Source organism: Antechinus flavipes, chromosome 4 (genome assembly GCF_016432865.1).
Source record: "Antechinus flavipes isolate AdamAnt ecotype Samford, QLD, Australia chromosome 4, AdamAnt_v2, whole genome shotgun sequence".
Classification (NCBI taxonomy): domain Eukaryota; kingdom Metazoa; phylum Chordata; class Mammalia; order Dasyuromorphia; family Dasyuridae; genus Antechinus; species Antechinus flavipes.
Genome location: NC_067401.1, coordinates 398,872,057 through 398,893,684, shown reverse-complemented (window position 1 = coordinate 398,893,684; position 21,628 = coordinate 398,872,057). Strand labels below are relative to the sequence as shown.

At 32.4% G+C, this 21,628-nt stretch overlaps 1 protein-coding gene across 1 annotated transcript in view; it reads left to right on the top strand.

Annotated features, from left to right (window-relative positions):
- CDC73 (cell division cycle 73) overlaps window positions 1-21,628 on the top strand; it is a 119,725-nt gene that overhangs the window by 26,159 nt on the left and 71,938 nt on the right. Inside the window, exons 8-10 of the mRNA XM_051998727.1 lie at window positions 12,637-12,735; window positions 14,303-14,381; window positions 20,698-20,762. Of these exons, the coding sequence (XP_051854687.1) occupies window positions 12,637-12,735; window positions 14,303-14,381; window positions 20,698-20,762 (243 nt within the window). The remainder of the gene's footprint in view (window positions 1-12,636; window positions 12,736-14,302; window positions 14,382-20,697; window positions 20,763-21,628) is intronic.

Here is a 21,628-nt window from a genome sequence, read left to right as displayed (position 1 = left end):
ATGGTTTACATGTTATTTTTATTTTTACTTCTGGGATTTCTGTGATCTCTAAGTTGTCTAATTCCATATTATTTTCAAGGTGAAGATTTCTTACTTGTTATAGACTTCATGTTTTCTTTTAATATTAATGGTTTTCTGCTTCTCTTCCGGTTTGTCCTTTGTTTACAGTGAAGTGTGCCACCGTGGATTTGAATTTTTCTTTTCTTTTTCTTCCTTCCTTCTTTCTTTTCCTTCCTTTCTCTTTTCCTTCCTTCTTTCCTTCATTCCTTTGTCCCTCCTTCATTCCCTCTGTAAATGATAAATTTGCTTTCATAAATCTTATTTCTCTAAGTCGTTTGGGAATATTCTGTTCTTAGTTTCATGCTTGGTTGGGAATCTAATGGAATTTCTGTCTCCTCAGATGTTGGTTCATTTTGATCTTGCAATATTTATTCATAAATATCTGGACTTGTTTAACAGATCCAGAGTCCATATTCACTTCTATTATTAATAGAAGGATAATTGAGTTTATGCTCAAGGTCTTTAACTGAGTTCTCTTCCTTAGATCTTTGGTAAATTAAGTCTCTCTTTTTTTTTTCTTTATATTTTCTCTTTATATATTCCTACTTTAGAAGGGAATCCTTTCCCCTGGCCTGTCTTCCCATCTTCCAACTCCCATCCTGGACCTTAAAGCTATCTACTCTCTCTCATACCAGAATATTCACCTTTCACTGACCACAATCTCTGTCCCAGATGACTTATAAGAAAAAATGACCCTGGCTTCATCTTTAAATGCCAATCCCTTTTGCTTCATGCCTTGCCAAACATCACATATATTCTTGTCCCCTGCCTCCATTGCCACTACTCCTTACTAATCTGCCTGAGCTGGGGTTGTACAGGGTTCAGTTGAGCAAGTAAACAAGCTGCTATCCCAGACAGAACAAGCTTTCATAGGTAAGAATTACCATATCCTCTAAGCTTTTAATTCTCCATGCCATTCTCCTCCTCATTTTATTTAACTCTTAGAGGTTGTTCATTTACATTTTGTATTTTTTGCTTAATTTTTCCAGGTACTCTTGTAGTCAGGACATTTTCCTCTGATTTTCTACCTGGATATTTTATGTGATTACCTTTCTGGATTGGCCTCTTGGGCTAGTCTCAATCCAGATTTCTTCTCTGGGCACATCTTTTCCTCTATTCTTATCTCTAGCATCTTTGGATGGTGTAGGCGGGCTTTGTTTTTTCTTAGATGTGGCAAACAAGACTGGACCCTACCTTCTGTAGGAATTCATAGGTTTGAATCAATTTTATGATGCAAGAACTGGTGACTCAACCTGTCCCCTGCCCTATGTCATTGCACACAATAGAGCCTAGAGTTGGCACTATCCCTTTTTCTGACTCTGACTGGTCTGATAAGTATTTTTTATTGCTCTACTAAAAGGCTTCTCCAGCAAGATCTTAGTTATTTTGTTTCCCAAGTGATATTCTGGTTCTTTCTGCTGATGTGACTTAGATGTATTGCCATTGTACTAATCTGAGCACTACTCTGTTATGTGTGGCTGGGCTCAGGCTTCCAAATGATGGGTGCCTATTTTTCCTATCTTTTATTTTTTATCCCATGCACTCTGCTCTAGTTGTATTTAACGGTTTTTGAAACATGAGACTTTGTATTCTGTTTTCATGCTTTTGCGTTGATGTTCTATTGAATGCTCTTTCCTTTTCTCCACTTTTGATTTCCCAGGCTATTTTGAAGGCTCTGCCCTAACCCCACTTTCTATAGGAGGTTTTTCTGTTTTTCTAGCTGTTCATGCCTTTTCATTTTAGATAATTTACCAAATATATAACTTCTTTATATGTAGGTTTTGACATAGTATATAATCCTTGAGGGCAAGAACTACTTTTTGCCTCTCTTTGTATCTATGTATCTGTCCCTAACCTTTAGAAGAGTATGCACAGTTTGATAGCCCTTTGAGCATAGTTTCAAATTGCTCTCCAGAATGATTGTATCAGTTCACAACTCCACTAACCAATGTATTAAAATGTGGTGATCTTGTTCTTTTAAAATATGTAGAATAGTTCTCTCTGGGGGAGAGGTGCAGGTTTCTCCGGGGAGGTTTTCTTGGAGACAGTCTTAGTTGCAGTTGAAAGTAATAATCACCCAAAACGCAGCCAGCTGGTAAAAATACAAACGTTTATTTTCTCCTTCCAAAATAGCCCGGTTAGTTGAAGCCTATCTCTCTACTTGGTTCCAAGAGCTCTTGCAGTTTTGTCCTTTGCTTCTGCCTCTGCTTTCTTCAGCCTTCAATCCAGCTCCAAGTTGAATCTGTCTTGCCTCGGAGAGAGGGCTTCTGGTGTAATTCAGCTGAAATCTCCCCGAGAGCCTCTGTCTGTTTCTTTTATACAAGAGGGAGAAATTGTGGGATACGAGAGAGAGGGATTATGGGTTTTCTCCCATAGTGCTCTCTGGCCCTAAGAGCTTTAAGGGAGGTGTGAATTCACAAAGTTATAAAGTTTACTTTGTGAATCTGGCATACTTGTGAACTCTGATGAGTCAAGGTGTAAACACAAGCATTGTACTAATTAGTTCTGCTTAGTACCTTGTTTCAGGTTCTGGCCCAAAACATCTTCTTGTAAGATCAGATCAACTCTAATTAGTTAGCAGTTTGTAAAGATTCCAACAGTATTAGTGAGCCAGTTTTCTCACATCCACTTCAACATTTCTCATTATCTGTCATCTTAGTCAGTCTGAAAGGTGTATAGTGTGGTAGCTCAGAGTTGTCTTAATTTGCTTTTCTTTGATCAATGGTGACTTAGGACATTTTTTTCATATGACTAGACATGGTTTTATTTTCTTTGTCTGAAAATTGTTCATATCTTATGACCATTTATCACTTGGAAAATGGCTTGTGTTTTAATAAATTTGAGTCAATTCTCTATATTTTAGAAATGAGACATTTATTAGAAACCTTGGATGTATATTTTATATTTTTTAACAGTGCTGAATATACACTTAGAAACTCATTAGCATTTCTTCATATTATTAGTGATCCAGCAGGAAGAGCAAAATTCCATTTAAGATAACTATACAAAGTATTCAAAAAAGAAAATTATTTTAGAGCCATCTGCAAAAAGGCACAGGCTTTGTGACTGTATGTGACTACAACTATAGAAATAGTTTACATAATTAAAAACTGATGTAAGTCATTGGAGAAAATTTTAATTGCTCACTGTTTAGGCTATGATGACAATGACAATATCATCATTTGGAGTTGGGAAAGTCTGAAATAAAATTTAGATTTATACTGTTATTGCTGTGTGACTTTAGGCAAGTCTACCTCTCTCTGCCTCAGCTTTCTCATTTACAGAATGAGAAAAATAATGGTACCTCCTTCCATGGTTTGTTGTGAAGATAAAATTAGATAATTGAGAAACAGTTTGAAAACTATCATCATCCTTTCTGTAGCATTTTAATGTTATCATCATCATTATCATCCTTACAATCAAGTTAGCAAAAGATTACTTTATAGAACTAGAACAAAAATTGTGATGAAATTCATCTGAAGGAATAAAAGACCAATTTATTTAACAGTAGTGGGAAATATCCACCCCACCAAATAATTTGCTAAGGCAGTTGCAGGTGATGATGACCTGAAAGCTGGATACAACAGCCTCTCATTGCTTGAGTTCTATAAATTGGTAATTTTGTGTGGCCTGTGAATGATGTTTTCTGCCTTTGGCAGAAAAAAGTTCCCCACGCCTGAGCTATAGGAATAATTTTTAAATTTTTTTTTTAAAATTTTTTAATAGTATTTTATTTTTTCCAACTACAAGTAAAAACAATTTTCATTTTAAAATAAAATTTCAAGTTTCAAATTTTTCCTCTTCCCTCTCTCATCTCTGACAGTATTTGTTAGTGCAGAGTTATTATATTTTTTGGGTGTAGGAAATGCCATCCCTCTCTTAATTCTTACTCTACTTATCAACCTGTTCCATCTTAGTCTTCTTTCCCGGGGTCATGCTTTCCCAAATTAAAGGTGTCTCACTAGGTTTTATCCTGGGCCCTCTTCTCTTTTCTATTACTTACTTCACAGATGATTTCAGCAGCTCCCATAAGTTTAATTTATCATCTCTGTGCTTGATGATTTTCAAATCCACCTGTTTGCCCTGTTTCTAATTTTGCATCTCCAAGTGACTTTCAGACATTCTGAACTAGTTGTCTTTTTTTTTTTTCTCCCTTATATCTCTTCCCCTCTGCTGTACACATACTCTTCAATCCAGTACTGACCTTGTTTTTCCTTGAACAAAACACTTCATATCTCAAATTTCAATATTTTTCTAGCTGTCCCTCATGCCTGGAATTGCTGTACCTTCTGATTTTTCTGCCTACTTCAGTAGCTTCTTTCAAATCACAACTAAAGTTACACTTTGTATAGGAAGTCTTACCTCTTTGAGTTGTAGTACCTTCTCTATTTCAGTTATTTTCTAATTTTCCAGCTTATAAGTGGTTTTATTTATTTGTTTGCATGGTGTTGCCCTCCATTAGATTTTTCATTGAGGGTAGGAAATTGTATTTTGCCTCATTTTGTATCCAGCATTAGCACAGTGCCCAGCACATAGTAAGTATTTAATAAATGTTTATTGATTGATTGAATACTGCAATGAGGCTTATATTCCAAAGAGATTTTAGAAAGAGGGAAAAAGATTCTTGTATTAAAAAAATATTTATAATAGCACTTGTAGCTGTGGCAAAAGATTGGTAACAAGAGGTACCCATCATTTTGGGAGTGGCTCAGCAAATTATGGTATATGAATGTAATGATATGGGCAATAAGAAATGTTTCATAGCATGGATTTGGAAAAACCTAGGAAGACAGGTATGAATTAATAGCTAACCTGAGGAATAATGTATCTACAACATTGTAAAGTAAAATGAAAGATTTAGGAATGCAGTAACCAGTCACTACTTAAATAGAAGGATTATGAATCATATTTTTCACCATTTTTGGCAGAAAGGTAATGGATTAAAGGTGCTGAATAATACATCTTTTAAAACAGCCAGTCTGGACTTAGTGTGCATACATATATTTTTCAAGGGAGCCTCTTTACTAAGGGAGCAATGTGTCACAAAGGGAAGTTATGATAGTGAAAAAGAGTCATTAAATCTTCTTTTAAAAATGAATAGAAAACAGCAAACAAAAGGAAATTCAGAATGAGAGGCTGAGACCCAGGCTATATTAGAATTTTCACATTAAATTTGAAATGTCCTTTTAAAAAAACTTCAAAAGGTACATAAATTGAGATTCATAGTTTTTTAGGCAGTTTTCTTTTTCTGTTCTTTGTGTGGAAAATATTCATGTTTGTTGATATCTATCAATTTTTTGATAAAAAAGAAAATTAAAAACCTGAAGAAAGCATATGGAATGAATATCAAATAGAGGATAATTGAATATAGCAGATCATTTTCTTTCTTTTTTTTTAGATTATAATAATAATATATGTATGTATAAATTATAATAACCAAATCTGCACATAAAATTTATTTGCTAGCAATATTAGACATAGATAAAGAAGTAGAACTCATAGGTTTGAGAGCCACTGAGGAAGCTCTTTTGGTAATCCCAGGGTTTTCTAGGAAGGGCATGAATTAAAACGGTGCCAGTAAAATTATGAGATTAGCTGATCAGGGCATTTTGAGATAATTTGGTCCATAATCTCCTTTTTCCACTGATGAGGAAATTAGAGGTTAGAGGGTTTCAAAAGTGCCCATATTTACTCAGTGAAACAGTGGTAGAACCAGGACTCAATTCTCTTGATGCTTACTTTATTCACAGTGTCATGCTGTTTTCTATGCTGAGGATAATAATATTTTGAAATTTCAAATGTATAGTATTGTTTTGATGAACATTGTTTTATTCTTAGTTGAACATCTTCCTTTAATAAGGATCTGAGAATGTGAGGTTTTTTTGAGCAGGAACTATCTTCTATTTGTATCTCTAGTGCCAGCTTTAAATGAATGTTTTTCACTTATTCAATGTCATTTCATAGAAAAAATTACTCCAAGGGTCTTTTGTATCTTTGGGCACTCTTTTCTCTTATTATAAGAATTTTAAATCACTTATTTATCTGGCTAGTTTATTCCCTTACTGTCATCATCAGTTTTGAGGCAGTTGTACAGAATTTTCTTCTTTTTTAATTCGCTTAGAGTTAGAAATCTCTGGATTTAAATCCTTTTTTTGGTGTCACCTGAAGTATCCTTGAAAAGTCACTTAACAGTTCCAACCAAATTTAGTATTTATCTACTTAACTTCATTAAGTGACCAGCAGTTAGCTATAAAAATTTATATCTGAGTAATGGATAAGATGTAACCTTCAGACACTCTCTTAGAAAATGTAGAAAATTTCTCTTTCTAACCTGGTTTATTCCTGAAGCTCTTTATATCCTTTTAGTCATAAAATACCTTTTATGAGTTAAAGGTAAATTGAAGGTAGGTAATTATACAGCATATATTTCAGAGTTCTGTAGTTATTTAAGTGATCTGAGAACACTTTATTTTATTTTGCTTTTTTTTTTTTTTTTTTTTTTTTTTTTTTTTTTTTTTTTTTTTTTGCCATCATTGATACTGAAGGATGATATGCTGACACTATTTGCTGTTTACTTTTGTGACAAAAGAGTATTTCAGAGTTGCAGTTTGTGCACTTAAACTGATGTTGAATATCATTTGCTCTTGAATTTCAGTGAGGCAAAACATGGGTGTTAAATCTTTTGGAAGAAATGATATTCAAGTAGTGAATGAGAAAAACAAATGTTAAGTTAAATTCTCTTATTTTTCAGACTTAATTAGCACTTCAAACCGGGAATCACCAGATGAATGATTTTCTTTGAGCTGTAGGTGGCAGAATTGTATCATGATTTTATTATTTTTGTACTTCAAATAACTTAATGAATTTCAGGCTTGTCTAGTAGACTAAATGGAAAATAATTTTGTTGCCCCCTTCCCTTTTTATTATCCATAGTCAACTGTTAAAAAATCATAAATATAAATATTTTGAGTGATGATTCAGAATATAATGCTTTCGTTTTGTGGTATTAAAATTAGTAGATAAGGCACCATGGTTTCAGATAAGTGTCTTATATGGGTGCCATAATTTTTAGATTTGTTAGGAGCAAAGGATAAGAAATACATGTCTTATTTTAAGAGATGTGACTAAATTACTTTTTTGGTGCTATTTTTCACTTTTTCTGAACATTTAAAATAAATAGTTTTGTCTTTTTTATAAAAAGTATTCAAAATGTTACTTGTAATGGCCTTTTATTATAAATTTTCTTATAAATGACTGCATTCTAAGAACTATATTAAGTGCCAGGAAATCCAAGACAGGCAAGACAATTCCCTACTCTTGAAGAGCTTATAAACTAATTTATTTAACATAATTCATGTAAAATGATGTCAAATCCCCCATTTAAAAAAATGAAATTCTTGCACTTCTAATGGTAATGGTTAGATTTTTTTTCTTTATTTTTGATCTCCTGCCTGGTTACTGTCTAAATAAGTACCTTTTTAAGTCTGCTAGTCTGTCATTTCCCAAAAAAGATGGGAGTCCCAAAACTTGGAGAAAAGAAAATCCTGTAAGGACTGACAACTGTTCTTTTATTGTGTTTCTGTTGAAAAGTGGACCTGGGGTCCAACAGTTATGACTGGTTTTGTTAATCCTATTTTGATGGCTTTTCCTTGTCCATATTTTTAGGGTTACTTAGAGAAATACTCAGTCCCCTTCATTGTTGTTTTTGATCATTGTTCAAATTGAAGAAAAGAACTGCTTCTACTTTACTCTTTATATTTAGGAGACATTTAGATACTTGATTCACTTCTGCTCGTACAGATGAATGAATTCTAATTTATTTTTTTCCTAATAAGCATTGAAGAACATTTTTTAAAACACAGAATCTGATTTTATTGTGCTCCAGAAATTGTTTTATTGTACTGTTACTTTTCCTTTCTTTCTTTTTTTGCTGAGGCAGTTGGGGTCAAATGATTTGCCCAGAGTCACACAGCTAGGAAGTGTTAAGTGTCTGGGGCCAAATTTGAACTCTCAGGTCCTTCTGAATTTAGGGCTGGTGTCTACCTACTGCACCACCTAGCTACCCCTTTCTTTTTTAAAACAAGTTTTATATTTTTTTCAATAACAAAAAATTGTAAACATTAAAAAAATGTTTTTGTATTAGAGTTTTCTAGGGTTCACTTTTCATTTATGTTCTAGTAGTCATTATATATATTATTTTTTCTGATTTTGCTTAGTTCACTTGGTATATCAGTTCATGTGTCTTTCTGTGCTTCTCTTTATTTATCACCTTTATCATTTCTTATGTATGATGACAATTCCCCTTTATTCACAGACCACAGCTTGTTTAATCTGCCTCCAATCAAAGAGCATGTACTTTTTTCCTTTGCTGCTGCTACAAAGGTGCTTGGGAGATTTTTAAATTTTTGTCATTGATTTTCTTTCTTCATATGCTTAGTTGTAGAATCTTTTTGACAAAGGTATAGATATTTAAGTTACAGTATTTTTATAATATAACTTCTATGTGTGAAGTTTTATTTTACAGTCAGTACTCCATCAATTAGTGAACATTTATTAATAAACTTCTACAATATTCCAGACAATGTACTTCATGTTGGGAGGTACAAATAAAAAGAATGATATAATAAAGAATTTATTATTTATAAATAGAATTTATATTTTAAAGAGAAAGACAAGAATGATGTGTACATGTGTATATAGACATACAATGAATCTTTTTTGAGTACTTATATGATAAGCACATACAGAGTACACATTAGGGTACACTAGGAGTTGTGGTAGGATTAGGTAGGACTTCACAAAGAAGTTGAAGATGTGTCTTGGACAAAGAAAGGAAGTCTGAAGCAGAGGTGTGGAGGTGAATTATTTTAGGCATGAATGATGACCAATACAAAAGTACCAGAGACTGAAGTTGGAGACCCATATGTCAGTAACCAGTGTGAAGGGCAGTTTGAATGTCCCACAGCATTTGGGAATGGGAGAGATATATCGATATCCATCCATCTGTCTGTCTGTCTATTTATTTATCTATTGCAAAGATAGGTTATGTTTAAGAGCCAAAGAGAAGACACTTTTGTCCTAGAAGCAATAGAGAGCAACTGGAGTTTATTGAATAAGAAAGTGATATTATTAGATCTGCACTTGGACATAGTGTAGAGGATAGTTTAATATAGCACCTGACATGTACTAAGCATCTAATAAGTACTTATTGACTGATTGGGTTATAGACTGGATTGGAGTGGTGAGAGATCTGGGGCAGGAAGATAAATTAGAAAGAAAAAATTGAAGTAGTATAGGTGAAAGATAATGAGATTTTGGTGGAAATATTGGGATATATAAATTGAAAAATATCATGGAGTTGGAAATTGTAAGATTTGACAGCGGAAGGGACAATGAGGATTTAGGAAATTCCAAGTTTTGAATCTGTGATTGTTGAATTGAATTGAAGAATCAACATTTATTAAATACCCCTTGTGAATAAGGCATTATGGTAGGTGTTGTTGGATCTTTAGAGTGAGAATTACAGAATTATTGTTCTCTTCTTTCAAAGACCTTAGAGGTTACTTACTTTTATTTTCATCCTTTATGTATCAAGTATTTGCTAGCAGTTTGTAGGTAAGTCATAACCTCTGGGTCTCAGGTTCTTCTTCGCTGTATACTTATAAATTCTTCTGAGCCTAATTTGTTTTTCAGAAATTTTTGACTGATCCATTTCAACAGTTGGTTTTAGGAGCCAGAGTGCTAGCTAGCAGCATCTTTGTGATGGGGGAGGAAGAATTGCATAGCTATACCTACAAATGATTAAAAAAATAATTTAATATTATCTCATTAAAAATTTTTAACTGAAATTACTCTCCTGCTTCCTGAAGAAAATTTCTTTAGTTAAGGGATTTGAATTGAAGTTTTAACAGATTACAGCTCTCAGCTTATTGGGGATACAGGTTAACCCTTGGGATTGCTGTCAAGAAATAATTTCACTTCCAAGTGGATACCACAGTTGAGTTGGAAGAATGTTATTCAAATCACAGTAGAATCCTTGTTAATTATTTATATCTGCGTCAATAATTACCAATAACTGAACAGTTTGGTAGGGTAAAGATGACATGCCTACAAATCAAAACAAAACTAGAGTTATTGTATGCCTCTGATCCCGTGTTTATGTGGATTTCCCTAGCATTCAGTGATTTATAATGTTTTAAGTGCTCTTCAAGAGCATACAAGTAAGGCTATCTATTAAAATAACTGAAGGAATAATTTTGAGAATCAAAGATACTTTGTATCCAAAAGGCTATTACCACCTCTTTTCTTCCTTATCCTTAAAGTTAATAAAACAATTTGTATGATTTCATTTGATCTTCATAGCAGATCTGTGAGACAACTGAGGTTTAGTGAGGATAAGTGAATTGCCCAAAGTTATTTTGTTAGGGTTCAGTTAGATTGAGCAGCATGGGTTGAATTTGGAATAGACTTGAGACAGAGACAAGTCAAAGCTATATTAAAGTACGAAATAGTGAGGGCCTGAACTATTATAGTGGCAGTGTAAGTGGAGAAAAAAGAAAGTGCCCATGAGAGATGTCAAAGAGAAGGATTTCAATAACAAGATTTGGTTACTGATATGAATGTAGAGTGAGAAAAAATACAGAGTTAAGGATTAGATACAACACATTCTCTTCCTGCATCTCTATTTTCTTTATTAATTCCTTGTCTTCTTTCTGACTTGTTCAGTAATTGTCCACAATTACATATGTAAAAAATAGAGCCAGGATTTCCACCCAGAGTCTATGCCCTTCTGGCTATACAACTTTGACTCTGGCTATACAACTTTGACTCTAATTTCTCCATCTATTCTCCAACTTAGTCTGTCAATAATTACTGCTTATTTCATCTCCACAATTCCTTTTGCATTTCTCCTCTTACTTGTCAGTGCTATCATTCTACTACAGGCCCTCATTATCCTGGACTATTATAATAGATTCCTAGTATGCCTTCTTTTCTCTACTCTCACTCTGTACCCAGTCTTGTCCTTCATATTAGGACAGTAAAATTTTTCTTATATTTAAGATGCCCTCAATTTACAGATAGGGAATAATTGTCAGGGTCACACAATTAGTAAATGTCTAAGCGCATATATGAAAACCCCAGTTTTCCTGCCTCCAGACCCACTGAGCTAGCTAGCAACTTCCACTGGATGCGAGCTTTATTTTTATTTATGTGTTTAAATGCTAAGTTTGTGTTAAATGCCTGAGATCAGATTTGAACTCAGGTCCTCCTGATTTCAGGGCTGGTGCTCTAGACACTGCACCACCTAGCTGCCCCTGGATGTGACCTTTAAAAAGGTTTGGGAGAGACATCTTCCAGGTTAATTTAATCATGATCATTTATTTGTCTATCTTTCTTAAGACTAAAGAGAATCATGGGGGCAAGCTTATTGTTTATATGTCCTCCAGAGCAATAAGGGGCTGCTAATGACAACTTGTCATCCCTGAACCAAGAAATTATCTCTACTCAGACCACCCAGAACCTTGTCCTATCTAGATAAAAGGATCTGTCTCCATCCAAGCTTCTCCACTTCAGATTAAATTCCACATTAAGGTTGGGTGGAATCTGACCTAGATGAAGCGAGTTGATGCAATCTCATTATCATTAATTGCCTTCAAACAGCTGGACTTAGTAAAATAAAGAATTTAGAAGGGGAAAAACTGCAATTGGTTATTATCATTTCTCACATATATTGCCCTTTCTAAAATTGGGGTTAGCTGAAAGTTTATTTAAGACCATGATTCATCTATGACCAGATTTGCATGAAAGCTACCAGTTAGAGACAGATGTCTCATGGAAATCACCATGGTTGAGCAAAAATAAGATAAACATGGGAAAAGTGGAGGCAAGAATTATAAGAGTGATACAGTAAAGTTAACCTTAACACAAAGAATTCTAGGAAAAGAGATGACTAGACCCCCCCATGGTCACATGTCCTAGGGACTCTCCCTCACCATAAGTGGAAGCTGTCATATCTGAAGAAAATCATTCTCTTTTTTTGAAATAATAAAATCTCTGGTAGCTTTATTGTTAATTAAACTTTTTCTTTTAAGTTCCAAATTCTCTCTTCTTCCATCCCTCCCTTATGCATTGGGAAAACAAGAAATGTCCATTAGACATATGAAATCATATATAACATATTTCCACATTAGCCATTGGGGGATAGTAGCCAAGAATAATAAATATCATTTTCTCATGTTGCAACATTTCTGAATAGGATATTGAGCTAATTCATAATTTGATATAAGATTTAATAGGTTTATAGATTTTGAGCTTTAAAAAGCAATCTTAAATCTTTAAATATCTGGTTGTGAGAGCAAATAATGATTTTGATAGATTGAAAATATAACTTCCTGTATTAGTTATAAACTGAATTCAGAAGTTAAAATTATTGCCCTGAAATTCTGTTACACTATATTAAGGAAGAATGTTGAATTAAATATTTTAGGCTTAAAGAGAATATTTTAAAATGTAGCTCTTTGAAATCTTGTTTGTTTGTTTTAATGAGATTAATAAAAAGTCGTATTTAAATTTTAGAATTTTGCCAAGAATATTTTTGCAATTCTTCAGTCTGTAAAAGCCAGAGAGGAAGGACGGGCACCTGAGCAGAGACCTGCACCTAATACAGCACCTGTGGTAAGAATCTTTCTGTGCTTATTGACTAAATGGTATCATTTTAATTAAACGACATGTTTTGAAAAGTACTATAAAATATTAATTAAAATGGTCAATCACTGTCAACTGCTTTGGTTTTAATTCAGTTTTATCTTGGATAGTGAAAATTTCATCTTAACATTGTTTGTAATAACCAAGAGAAAATTTTTTCTTTTGTACTTTTATGAGTAGTAATATTTAAAAGTAAAACTTTTTTTTTTTTTTTTGATGTTTGAGAAAATCTCTTCCCTGATTATTGATCCTTACTATTAGCTGTATCAATTGGTTGATGTTTTCCAGGAATTTAACTTTTGTCTGTGGTTATGAGTAGGAAGCAAAAGTCACAATAAAGAGCATTTTTAGTATGTTAATCAAGACACTGAGTTTGTGTAATTTTTCTAGACATTAGAATTAATTTGGAAAATTAATGCTTACTGTAGATTAACTTATTTTTTACATATGGAGTGGCTGAGTTGGCTAAGAACATTTCATTTGTTCCAGTGGTTACAAAACACTGGAACATAAAAGTTACTAGTGTTTTTGAGTAGAGTAACAGTTACATATTTAAATGTATAAAATTCCAAATGTGGCATATGATTTAATTTTGCAGAAAATATCTAGGTATTTCAGTTGGATGTATCGGCAACTTCTATCCTAGAAGCAGTCTTAGAAATATTTCTCAAATATTCTTGAAAGGATTGTAATTAAAACAATTTTATTCTTCAAAAAAATTTTATAAAAATAATTTTATGCTCTTTTAACCTGGTAATAATCCTTTTATAGGTTAAACATTTTCATTTAATTCTGTTTTTGAGCAAGACATATGTATTTTGAACAAGAAATAATTTATTCTGAGTTTTGTAATGCAAATTACTAAAATACTTGATATTGCAGTCAAATAAGCATCAGTGCAATTAATTTGACTAATGAAATCACCAGGAAAAGAATTATTGAATGAATTCAGTAAAATAGAATTTATTTGAAAGTTGAAAAAGTATTAATATTGTTTATTATATGGTGATTCCTTGCATTTGTGTAGTTCTTTGAAAAAAATTTAAGAATTATCATATCTTTCTCCTTTTATAACGAAGTCAGCCAACTAGCATTTATGTGCCAGACTAAGTGTTTGGGATACAAAGAAAGGCATCAATTAAGTTACTTTAATATAAAAATAAGCAGTTTTCCCACGTGTCTCATTATTAAGTTAAAAGGCATAATTAAAAACTATGTAAACATTTATTTATTTGCAAACATTCTTATTATATTACTTCAGCAAAGTACATTTGACATATTTGTGGGTTGATTTTTTTTCCCCTTCTGCTATTTATTGGATTCTTGGTCCAAATTTGGACAGGTAGTAGTAATTTTCAGCAGTTTTTGAGAATGCTTTTTAACCCAATCTTTGGGAACAAATATTCTTTCTTTCTTTCTTTTGTTCATAGTTATATAAGAGGAAAACCTTCAAATTAATATGCAAGTTCTGACGTTCTTTTTGCTGTGTGATGTTCCTTGCTTTGAACAATATGTCCAATTGTACTTTTCTTTCAAGGATCCTACGTTGCGGAATAAACCTCCTATTCCAGCTGCCTACAACAGATATGACCAGGAAAGATTCAAAGGAAAAGAAGGTCAGTATCCAATTTGTACTTTTCCATATCATTGCTGCATACATCTTGACTGTTGGTAATAACTTTAATTGTACATTTTCAATCTCTTAGTGGAAAGTTGATTGTAAAGTAAAATTTCAAATCAGATGATATAAGTTGAAATTTGCTTATTGTCTTTGTGTTCTTTTTTGGCTCTCAGTGAGATGATGGGACTAGACAATCTCTATGAAATAAATTCATGATATCAGAAGAGTTGATTACAATGAAAAAATTCCTATTTCCATGAATAATTTGGAATATTCAGTATTGCTGCAGCAGTTTCTTAAGAAATGGAGATCTAAACATGTTTTTTTTTTTTTTAAACTGTTGCTTTTATGATTCACAAAGTAAAGTGCAGATCCAGCACTTTTTCCAACCATACCACCTGTCTACCTCTTAAGTGAAGGATGTGTGAGTTTTGTTATTGCAGGGAATAACTAGTTTAGTAATTTATTCTACTGAAAATTTGTCTAGAAGTTAAGAAGAAATTACCACATAGTTAATTGAGGTACATAGGGGTTTCAAATCCATGGGCACATGGTAGTAAATGTTATTGGTGGCATTTACAACAAACTAAATTTTTATGACTCCAAGCCTAGAACTCTGTCCAGTATGCTCTCAGTTCAGTCTGTGCTTTCATATGCAAAGAATCTGTGAGCTGTTAAAATGCTTAATCTCTTTGGTCTTCATTTTCCTGAAGGGTTTGCCTTCTCTTAAGATTATTTCTACCTAGGTTTTTTAGAATTATAGATCTAGAGCTAGATGGAACTTCTAAGGCCATGTAGTCCAATTTTTAAAATTTATTTTTTATCTTTTATTTTTTATTTGCAAAACATGTTTATGGGTAATTTTTCAACATTGACCCTTGCAAAACTTTCTGTTCCAAATTTTTCCCTCCTTCCCCTCACCACTTTGTTTAGTCCAATACATGTTATATATATTAAAATATGTTAAATCCAATATATGTATACATATTTACATAGTTATCTTGCTGCACAAGAAAAATTGTATATAGAAAGAAAAAAAAACCTGAGAAGATAAACAAAATGCAAGCAGACATCAACAGAAAGAGTGAAAAATGTTATGTTGTGGGCTATACTAAGTTGCCACAGGCCTCTCTGGATGTATGTGGCTTTCTTCATCACTGAACAGTTGGAACTGGTTTGAATCATCTCATTGTTGAAGAGAGCCATGTCCATCAGAATTGATCATCTTATAGACTTGTTGCTGTTTATAATGATGTCCTGCTTCTGCTCATTTCACTTAGCATCAGTTCAAGTAAGTCTCTGAAGGCCTCTCTGAAATCATCTTGTTGGTCGTTTCTTACAGAATAATGATATTCCATAACATTCATATACCACAATTTATTCAGCCATTCTTCAATTGATGGGCTAGAAATTCCAGTTTCTGGCCACTACAACAAGGGCTGCCACAAACATTTTTGCACACATGGGGCCCTTTCCCTCCATTAAGATTTCTTTGGGATATAAGCCCAGTAGAAACACTGCCTGGTTCAAAGGGTATATGCACAATTTGATAACTGAGCATAGTTTCAAATTGTTCTCCAGAATGGTTGAATCTGTTACAGTTCCACCAATACTGTATTAATGTACCAGTTTGCGCACATCCCCTCCAACATTCATCATTAGCTTTTCCTGTCATCTTAGTCAATCTGATAGGTTTCAATGGTATCTCAGAGATGTCTTAATTTGCATTTCTCTGATTAATAGTGATTTGGAGCACCTTTTCATATTATTAAAAATAGTTTCAATTTCTTCATCTGAAAATTCTTTTCATATCCTTTGACCCATTTATCAATTGGAGAATGGCTTGAATTCTTATAAATTTGAATTAGTTCTCTATATATTTTAGAAATGAAGCCTTTATCAGAACCTTTAAATGTAAAGATGTTTTCCCAGTTTATTGCTTCCCCTCTAATCTTGTCTGCATTAGTTTTGTTTGTACAAGAACTTTTTAAACTGAACATAATCAAAATTATTTTGTGATCAGTAATGATTTCTAGTTCTTCTTTGGTCACAAGTTTATTCTTCCTCCACAGAACTGAGAAGTAAACTATCCTATGTTCTTCTAATTTGTTTATAATATCATTCTTTATGTCTAGATCATGAACCCATTTCAATCTTATCTTAGTAGACAGTGTTAGATATGGCTCAATGACTCATCTAGTCCAATTTTTTGACTCATCCAGTCATTCCAGTAGAATTTAGACTAGTACCTAACTTCCTTAGTACTTTCCCCATTATGTCAGATATAGCAAAAATAATTTTTGGACAATTATCTTAAGAATGTTTTGAAACCATTTTCAGTTTAGATATTGGGTAAAAACAATTTAATAGAGATTACTAATCATCTTAATTGAATTAGTAATAAAAAAACTAAAAAGTAATCTTAATTTTTCTTAATTGAAAAAGTTTATTTGAAATGTTTTAAAAAATATTTCACTAATCTTTTAATAGCCAAAGAATTTGCAGCATCTCATTTGGGCATGGAACAAAAGATTCATAAGTAAATTAGAAAACATAAGAGGAATATTTTCTACTAGTGTGAAACAATTATATTTGAAGCATATTTTAGAGTAAAATTCTGACAGGTAGTAAACCATCATAAAAGAGTCCCTTTTTTGTATATTTCACTGTATTTATTTCATCATATCAATATGGATATTATCTCCATTGGTTCAGAACACAATCTATTCAGGCCTTCTCAGTTGATTCTATACAATTTTCCTCAAAAACTACTATTGAGGAGAAGCTACCTGTTGTGCTGGAAGCCTTCTTTTTAGAATAACATTCCCAAAGTTCTTTTGCATCTTTTAGGCTGCTCACTTGACTTTGCTTAGATAATTTTCTTGTGAAATGATCACATCTCTGATTGAATCATTGTTCTGTCACTTAATATCTAATATGCTGGACTAAGAGTTATTTCTATTGGAAAATATTTTTATATTTTTAATAATTGGCTATTTTTTGTTTGTAACATTTGACCACTTACCTCTTGGGAAATGTTTTTTAATCTTATACATTTGTTTCAATTACTTTTATAACTTGGGTATAAGGTCTTTATCAGATAAGCAATACCTGCCTTGTTCTTTTAAAAGATCTGGTAATTAAGTTACCCTCAACTCCAAGACCCTCCTGTCTTCAAACTTTGTTTCTTTAGCTTGTGTAGAAGTTTTATATTCCTTTAACATTTCTTCCTTCTGCTGTACCAAATTTTTCTCTTCTTTAGTAGTAGCTTAGTTTTTCATTTTTTAGGGATTTCTTTGTTGGACCATTCTGAAGTGTCTATGTTCCATATTATTTTAGGTTGAACCATACTCTTGTAGATCCTTATAGATTATTCAAAAGTTAATTAAGAAGCAATAGAAAAAGCACAGTATTTAACAAGTATATCCCTTAAGAGCACATTGAGTTGATTCGCTTCAGTTAATTTCACCTGTCTCTAAATTATATCTCTTGCTATTTTGTACTTTATTGGAACAAAGGTAACCAGGTGAGGCAGTAGATAGAGTCCCGGGTTGGGAGTCCAAAAGACCTGAATACAATGTGGCCTTAGATTTTTCCTAACTGTGTGACCCTTGACAAATCATTTTATCTCTGTTTGCCTCAGTGTCTTCATCTGTAAAATAAGTATGATCACAGTACCTCCCTTCCAGCATTGTTTTGAGGATCAAACAAGATAGTTTTGTGAGGTGCTTAGCACAGTGCCTAGCACATAGTAAGTGTCATGTACATATTGTTATTTGTAACCTGAACCTTTAGTTCCTGAACCAGTCAGATCTTAGGGATAGCTTCAATACTTTCAAAGGAAATACTAGCTTAACCTCTGTAGGATTTGGGGAGGTTAAGATATTAACCTTAACACTTATGCTTTCTGGAGAACTCATGACATTCTGTCTTTAATTAGGCCCTATAAAATAGGCCTAATTAGGCCCATATGAGAGTTTTATATTCTTTTTGAGACTTTTAAAATTCTTCTTTCGGATCATAGAATCCTTTCTGTTATTTTTTTTTTTTGTTTGTTTTGTCCTGGACATTTATTTTGATTTTCTCTTTTAATACCTTTGTTGTTTTCTGCCATTTTGGGAGGGGGTACTTTTCCATCACCCACTTGCAGGCCCCTTTCCTTTGCTGCTGGGTAGAATGCTTCAGCCTCTTCATTTTGGGATATGAGATTTATTTACTTAGAAACCTGCCTGGCATTGGGCTGGCAGAGAGGGTTAGAATTGACATCAGATGAATATAGCCTCCTCTTTGGAAAAAAAAGAAAAAAGTTTTTCTATTATGAATTTAACAAACATCAAAAACCATGAACATTTCTATATTCAAAGGAAAAAAAGACATTTGCATACTAACTTTATTATATATTTAAAAGGAATAGCAAGTTGCACACAATAGATTTGCAGTTGCATGTACAATAATCTTTTTTTATTATACTATATTATAGAAATATTTATTCTATAAATTAAAAATGAAATAAATTCAAAGACAATGTTAAATTTACCACTTGTAACAAAAATTGTCTTCCTTGTCGGTGGCCTTTTCTATATATATTTTGATGTTTGTTTCATCCTCATCTCTTTTCCCTCAACATTTCTTTGCCTCAGCAAAAAGTGCTGCTGTAAATATTTTTATATCTATGGAAATCCTCCTTATTTGACCCCTTTGAGAATCATGCATGGTGATGGTATTTCATAGGTTAGACCCACATTCAGAGTTTAATGAGTTGGGTATAGTTGCAAATTTCATTGCAAAATAGACCATTTGTTTCCTTAATCAGTATTGCCTTAGCTAGCTTTGCTGTTCTCCTTCCGATTCTCCAACAGTTGTTACTTTACTTTTTTGTCATATTTACCAAACTAATGACCATGAAGAGATTAGAGCACTTTCTGCATGACTTTTGATAATTTGCTTTTCTTTTGCAACTGCTTGTATGTGTCTTTTTACCATAAATGCTGGGGAATGGATTTGTGTTTTTTGTTGTATCTTTCACATATGTTTTGGATATTAGTCTTCTTACTTCAATCTTGATTGCAGCCTGCCTAATTTCCTCTTTCTGTTTGACCCTTTTCCTTCCTGCTTTTTATACATATTCTTGATTCACTAACACTTCTTCTTGGTCGAATGCTTTTGCGGCTACTTTTTTTTTTTTTTTTTTTTTTAATTACAACTGCTTATTTTCATATCAGTATTTAAGGTTAACTTGAGTAATGTTAGTAAATACATATTACATACACATACATTTAATCACATTTCACCAAATGATAATTGTCAAATATATGAAAATTATTATGGTAAATTAAATAAAGCCCAGTCTCCTGCCATTATGCCTCTAGTAGAATAGGGAAGATAACATATAAACAAAATGAATATAATAAAAACTGGATATAATAAATGGAGAGGTTCTCTAAAATTCTGAAGAAATTTCAAGAAAGATTATAAATAACTTCTATGCAGAATTAAGAAAGACCTTATTTAGATGGTAATAATAACAGCCAACATTGCTATAGCATATTAAAGATCATCAATCACTTTATGTATTTTATCTTGTTTGACCTAATAGTATTTTAGGTGTTTTTTGTTGGATAGATGAATTTGAATTTAACAAATGGAGATAAAGGAGAGAGGTGGGAAATTCATACTAATCATGAGAAAAAATTGGGAGCAAAGGCATACAAGTAGGAAAATGGTAGAGTAATTTTGATGAAAAGTATATAATTAAGTTTGGCTGGTATGTAGTATATGGAATCAAAACAGTGGGAAACAAATGGAAAAATATGTACAAGTTTAGATTGGAGAGTACTGTCACTATCAGATTAAGGCAGTGATTGGAATTAATACAGAACTATTAAAACTATTAAGTACTATTTGCTTGTGGAATAGTATTTTACCATTAGGAATCACATTAAGGAGACTCAAACATGTTCATATATAATTGGAAGCTTAAAATAAATAGAGTTCAGGTCAATTCTAGCTCAAATTCTAGGCACTTTGGTTACAGATTTTATAAATTCTTCACTCCTGTATATTTTAAAACTTCATTACACACATCCTTATACTTATGTATACAAATATATATACCTAGAGGAAATTTTGTAAGGTATTGGAGTTTTTGCTGTTTTAACATTGGTGAAACATTTTAACCAATGTGTAAAATAAAAAATACATTTAATATTGTGCTACCATTCATTGGCCATGTCAATATATATCAATTATAATAGAGTAGTACTTGTCTATGAAGTGCAGAAGATTTAACTTAAAACCCTTTTTCTCTACAGAAACGGAAGGCTTCAAAATTGATACAATGGGCACCTACCATGGAATGACTCTAAAATCTGTAACGGTCAGTGAATACTTACTCATTTTTGACCTAGACTTTGATTTAAGTAACCAATGGTGTGATTCCTTTTGCCACAGGAGATTTGTGTCAGTAGCATATGTTTATAAAAATTAACAATTCAAGTGTTTTATATTTCAAATGTATCATTGAATACTACTTGTAATTGACATTTTATACCTTTTAAGCACTACTCAGTGCTGATCTTTGAAGACTGAAGAATTTGAGAGTAACTTAAATTCTTTATTTTACCTTTTCACTATTTGCAAAACTGGGTTGTGTATGTATTCAAATAGATGCTGTTAGGACAGATGTTAAAGGATGAGGGGACATCATTAAGAATTTTTATCATCTGTGGACCAGTATCATCATTGGTGATGAATAGACACACTAAACATTCTTTTATATCTTGATATCTACTTCTTGTTCTTCCTCTTAAATTCAATAGGATGTAAATGTAATCACTTAAATTCTTGCTGACTTGAACTTCCTTAGTTAAATATAAAATTCCTTTGTATGTTATTAGCTTTTTATTGACTAGTGACATCACCTATATGGAGATACATTTATGTTTCATTTAAAAGTAAGAATTTATAAACCTAAATTTGAAGTTTTTCGATATATTTTGCCTGTTTTAAGTTAATAAGGAAGAAGTGAAATAGGAAGATTTTGATGTTAGTTGTGATACTAAAAATGCTTTATTTGAAAGGACCATAGCATGTAATTTAACATACGTATATGCCGTGCTTTTTAAACATAATAATTTTTTAAATTATTGAAGGGTTTTAAAGAAATATTTGATGGTTTCTCATAATGGCTCTTCTTTTAATGGAATTCTCTTATTTTATTTTAAATAAGCATTAGCAAATTAC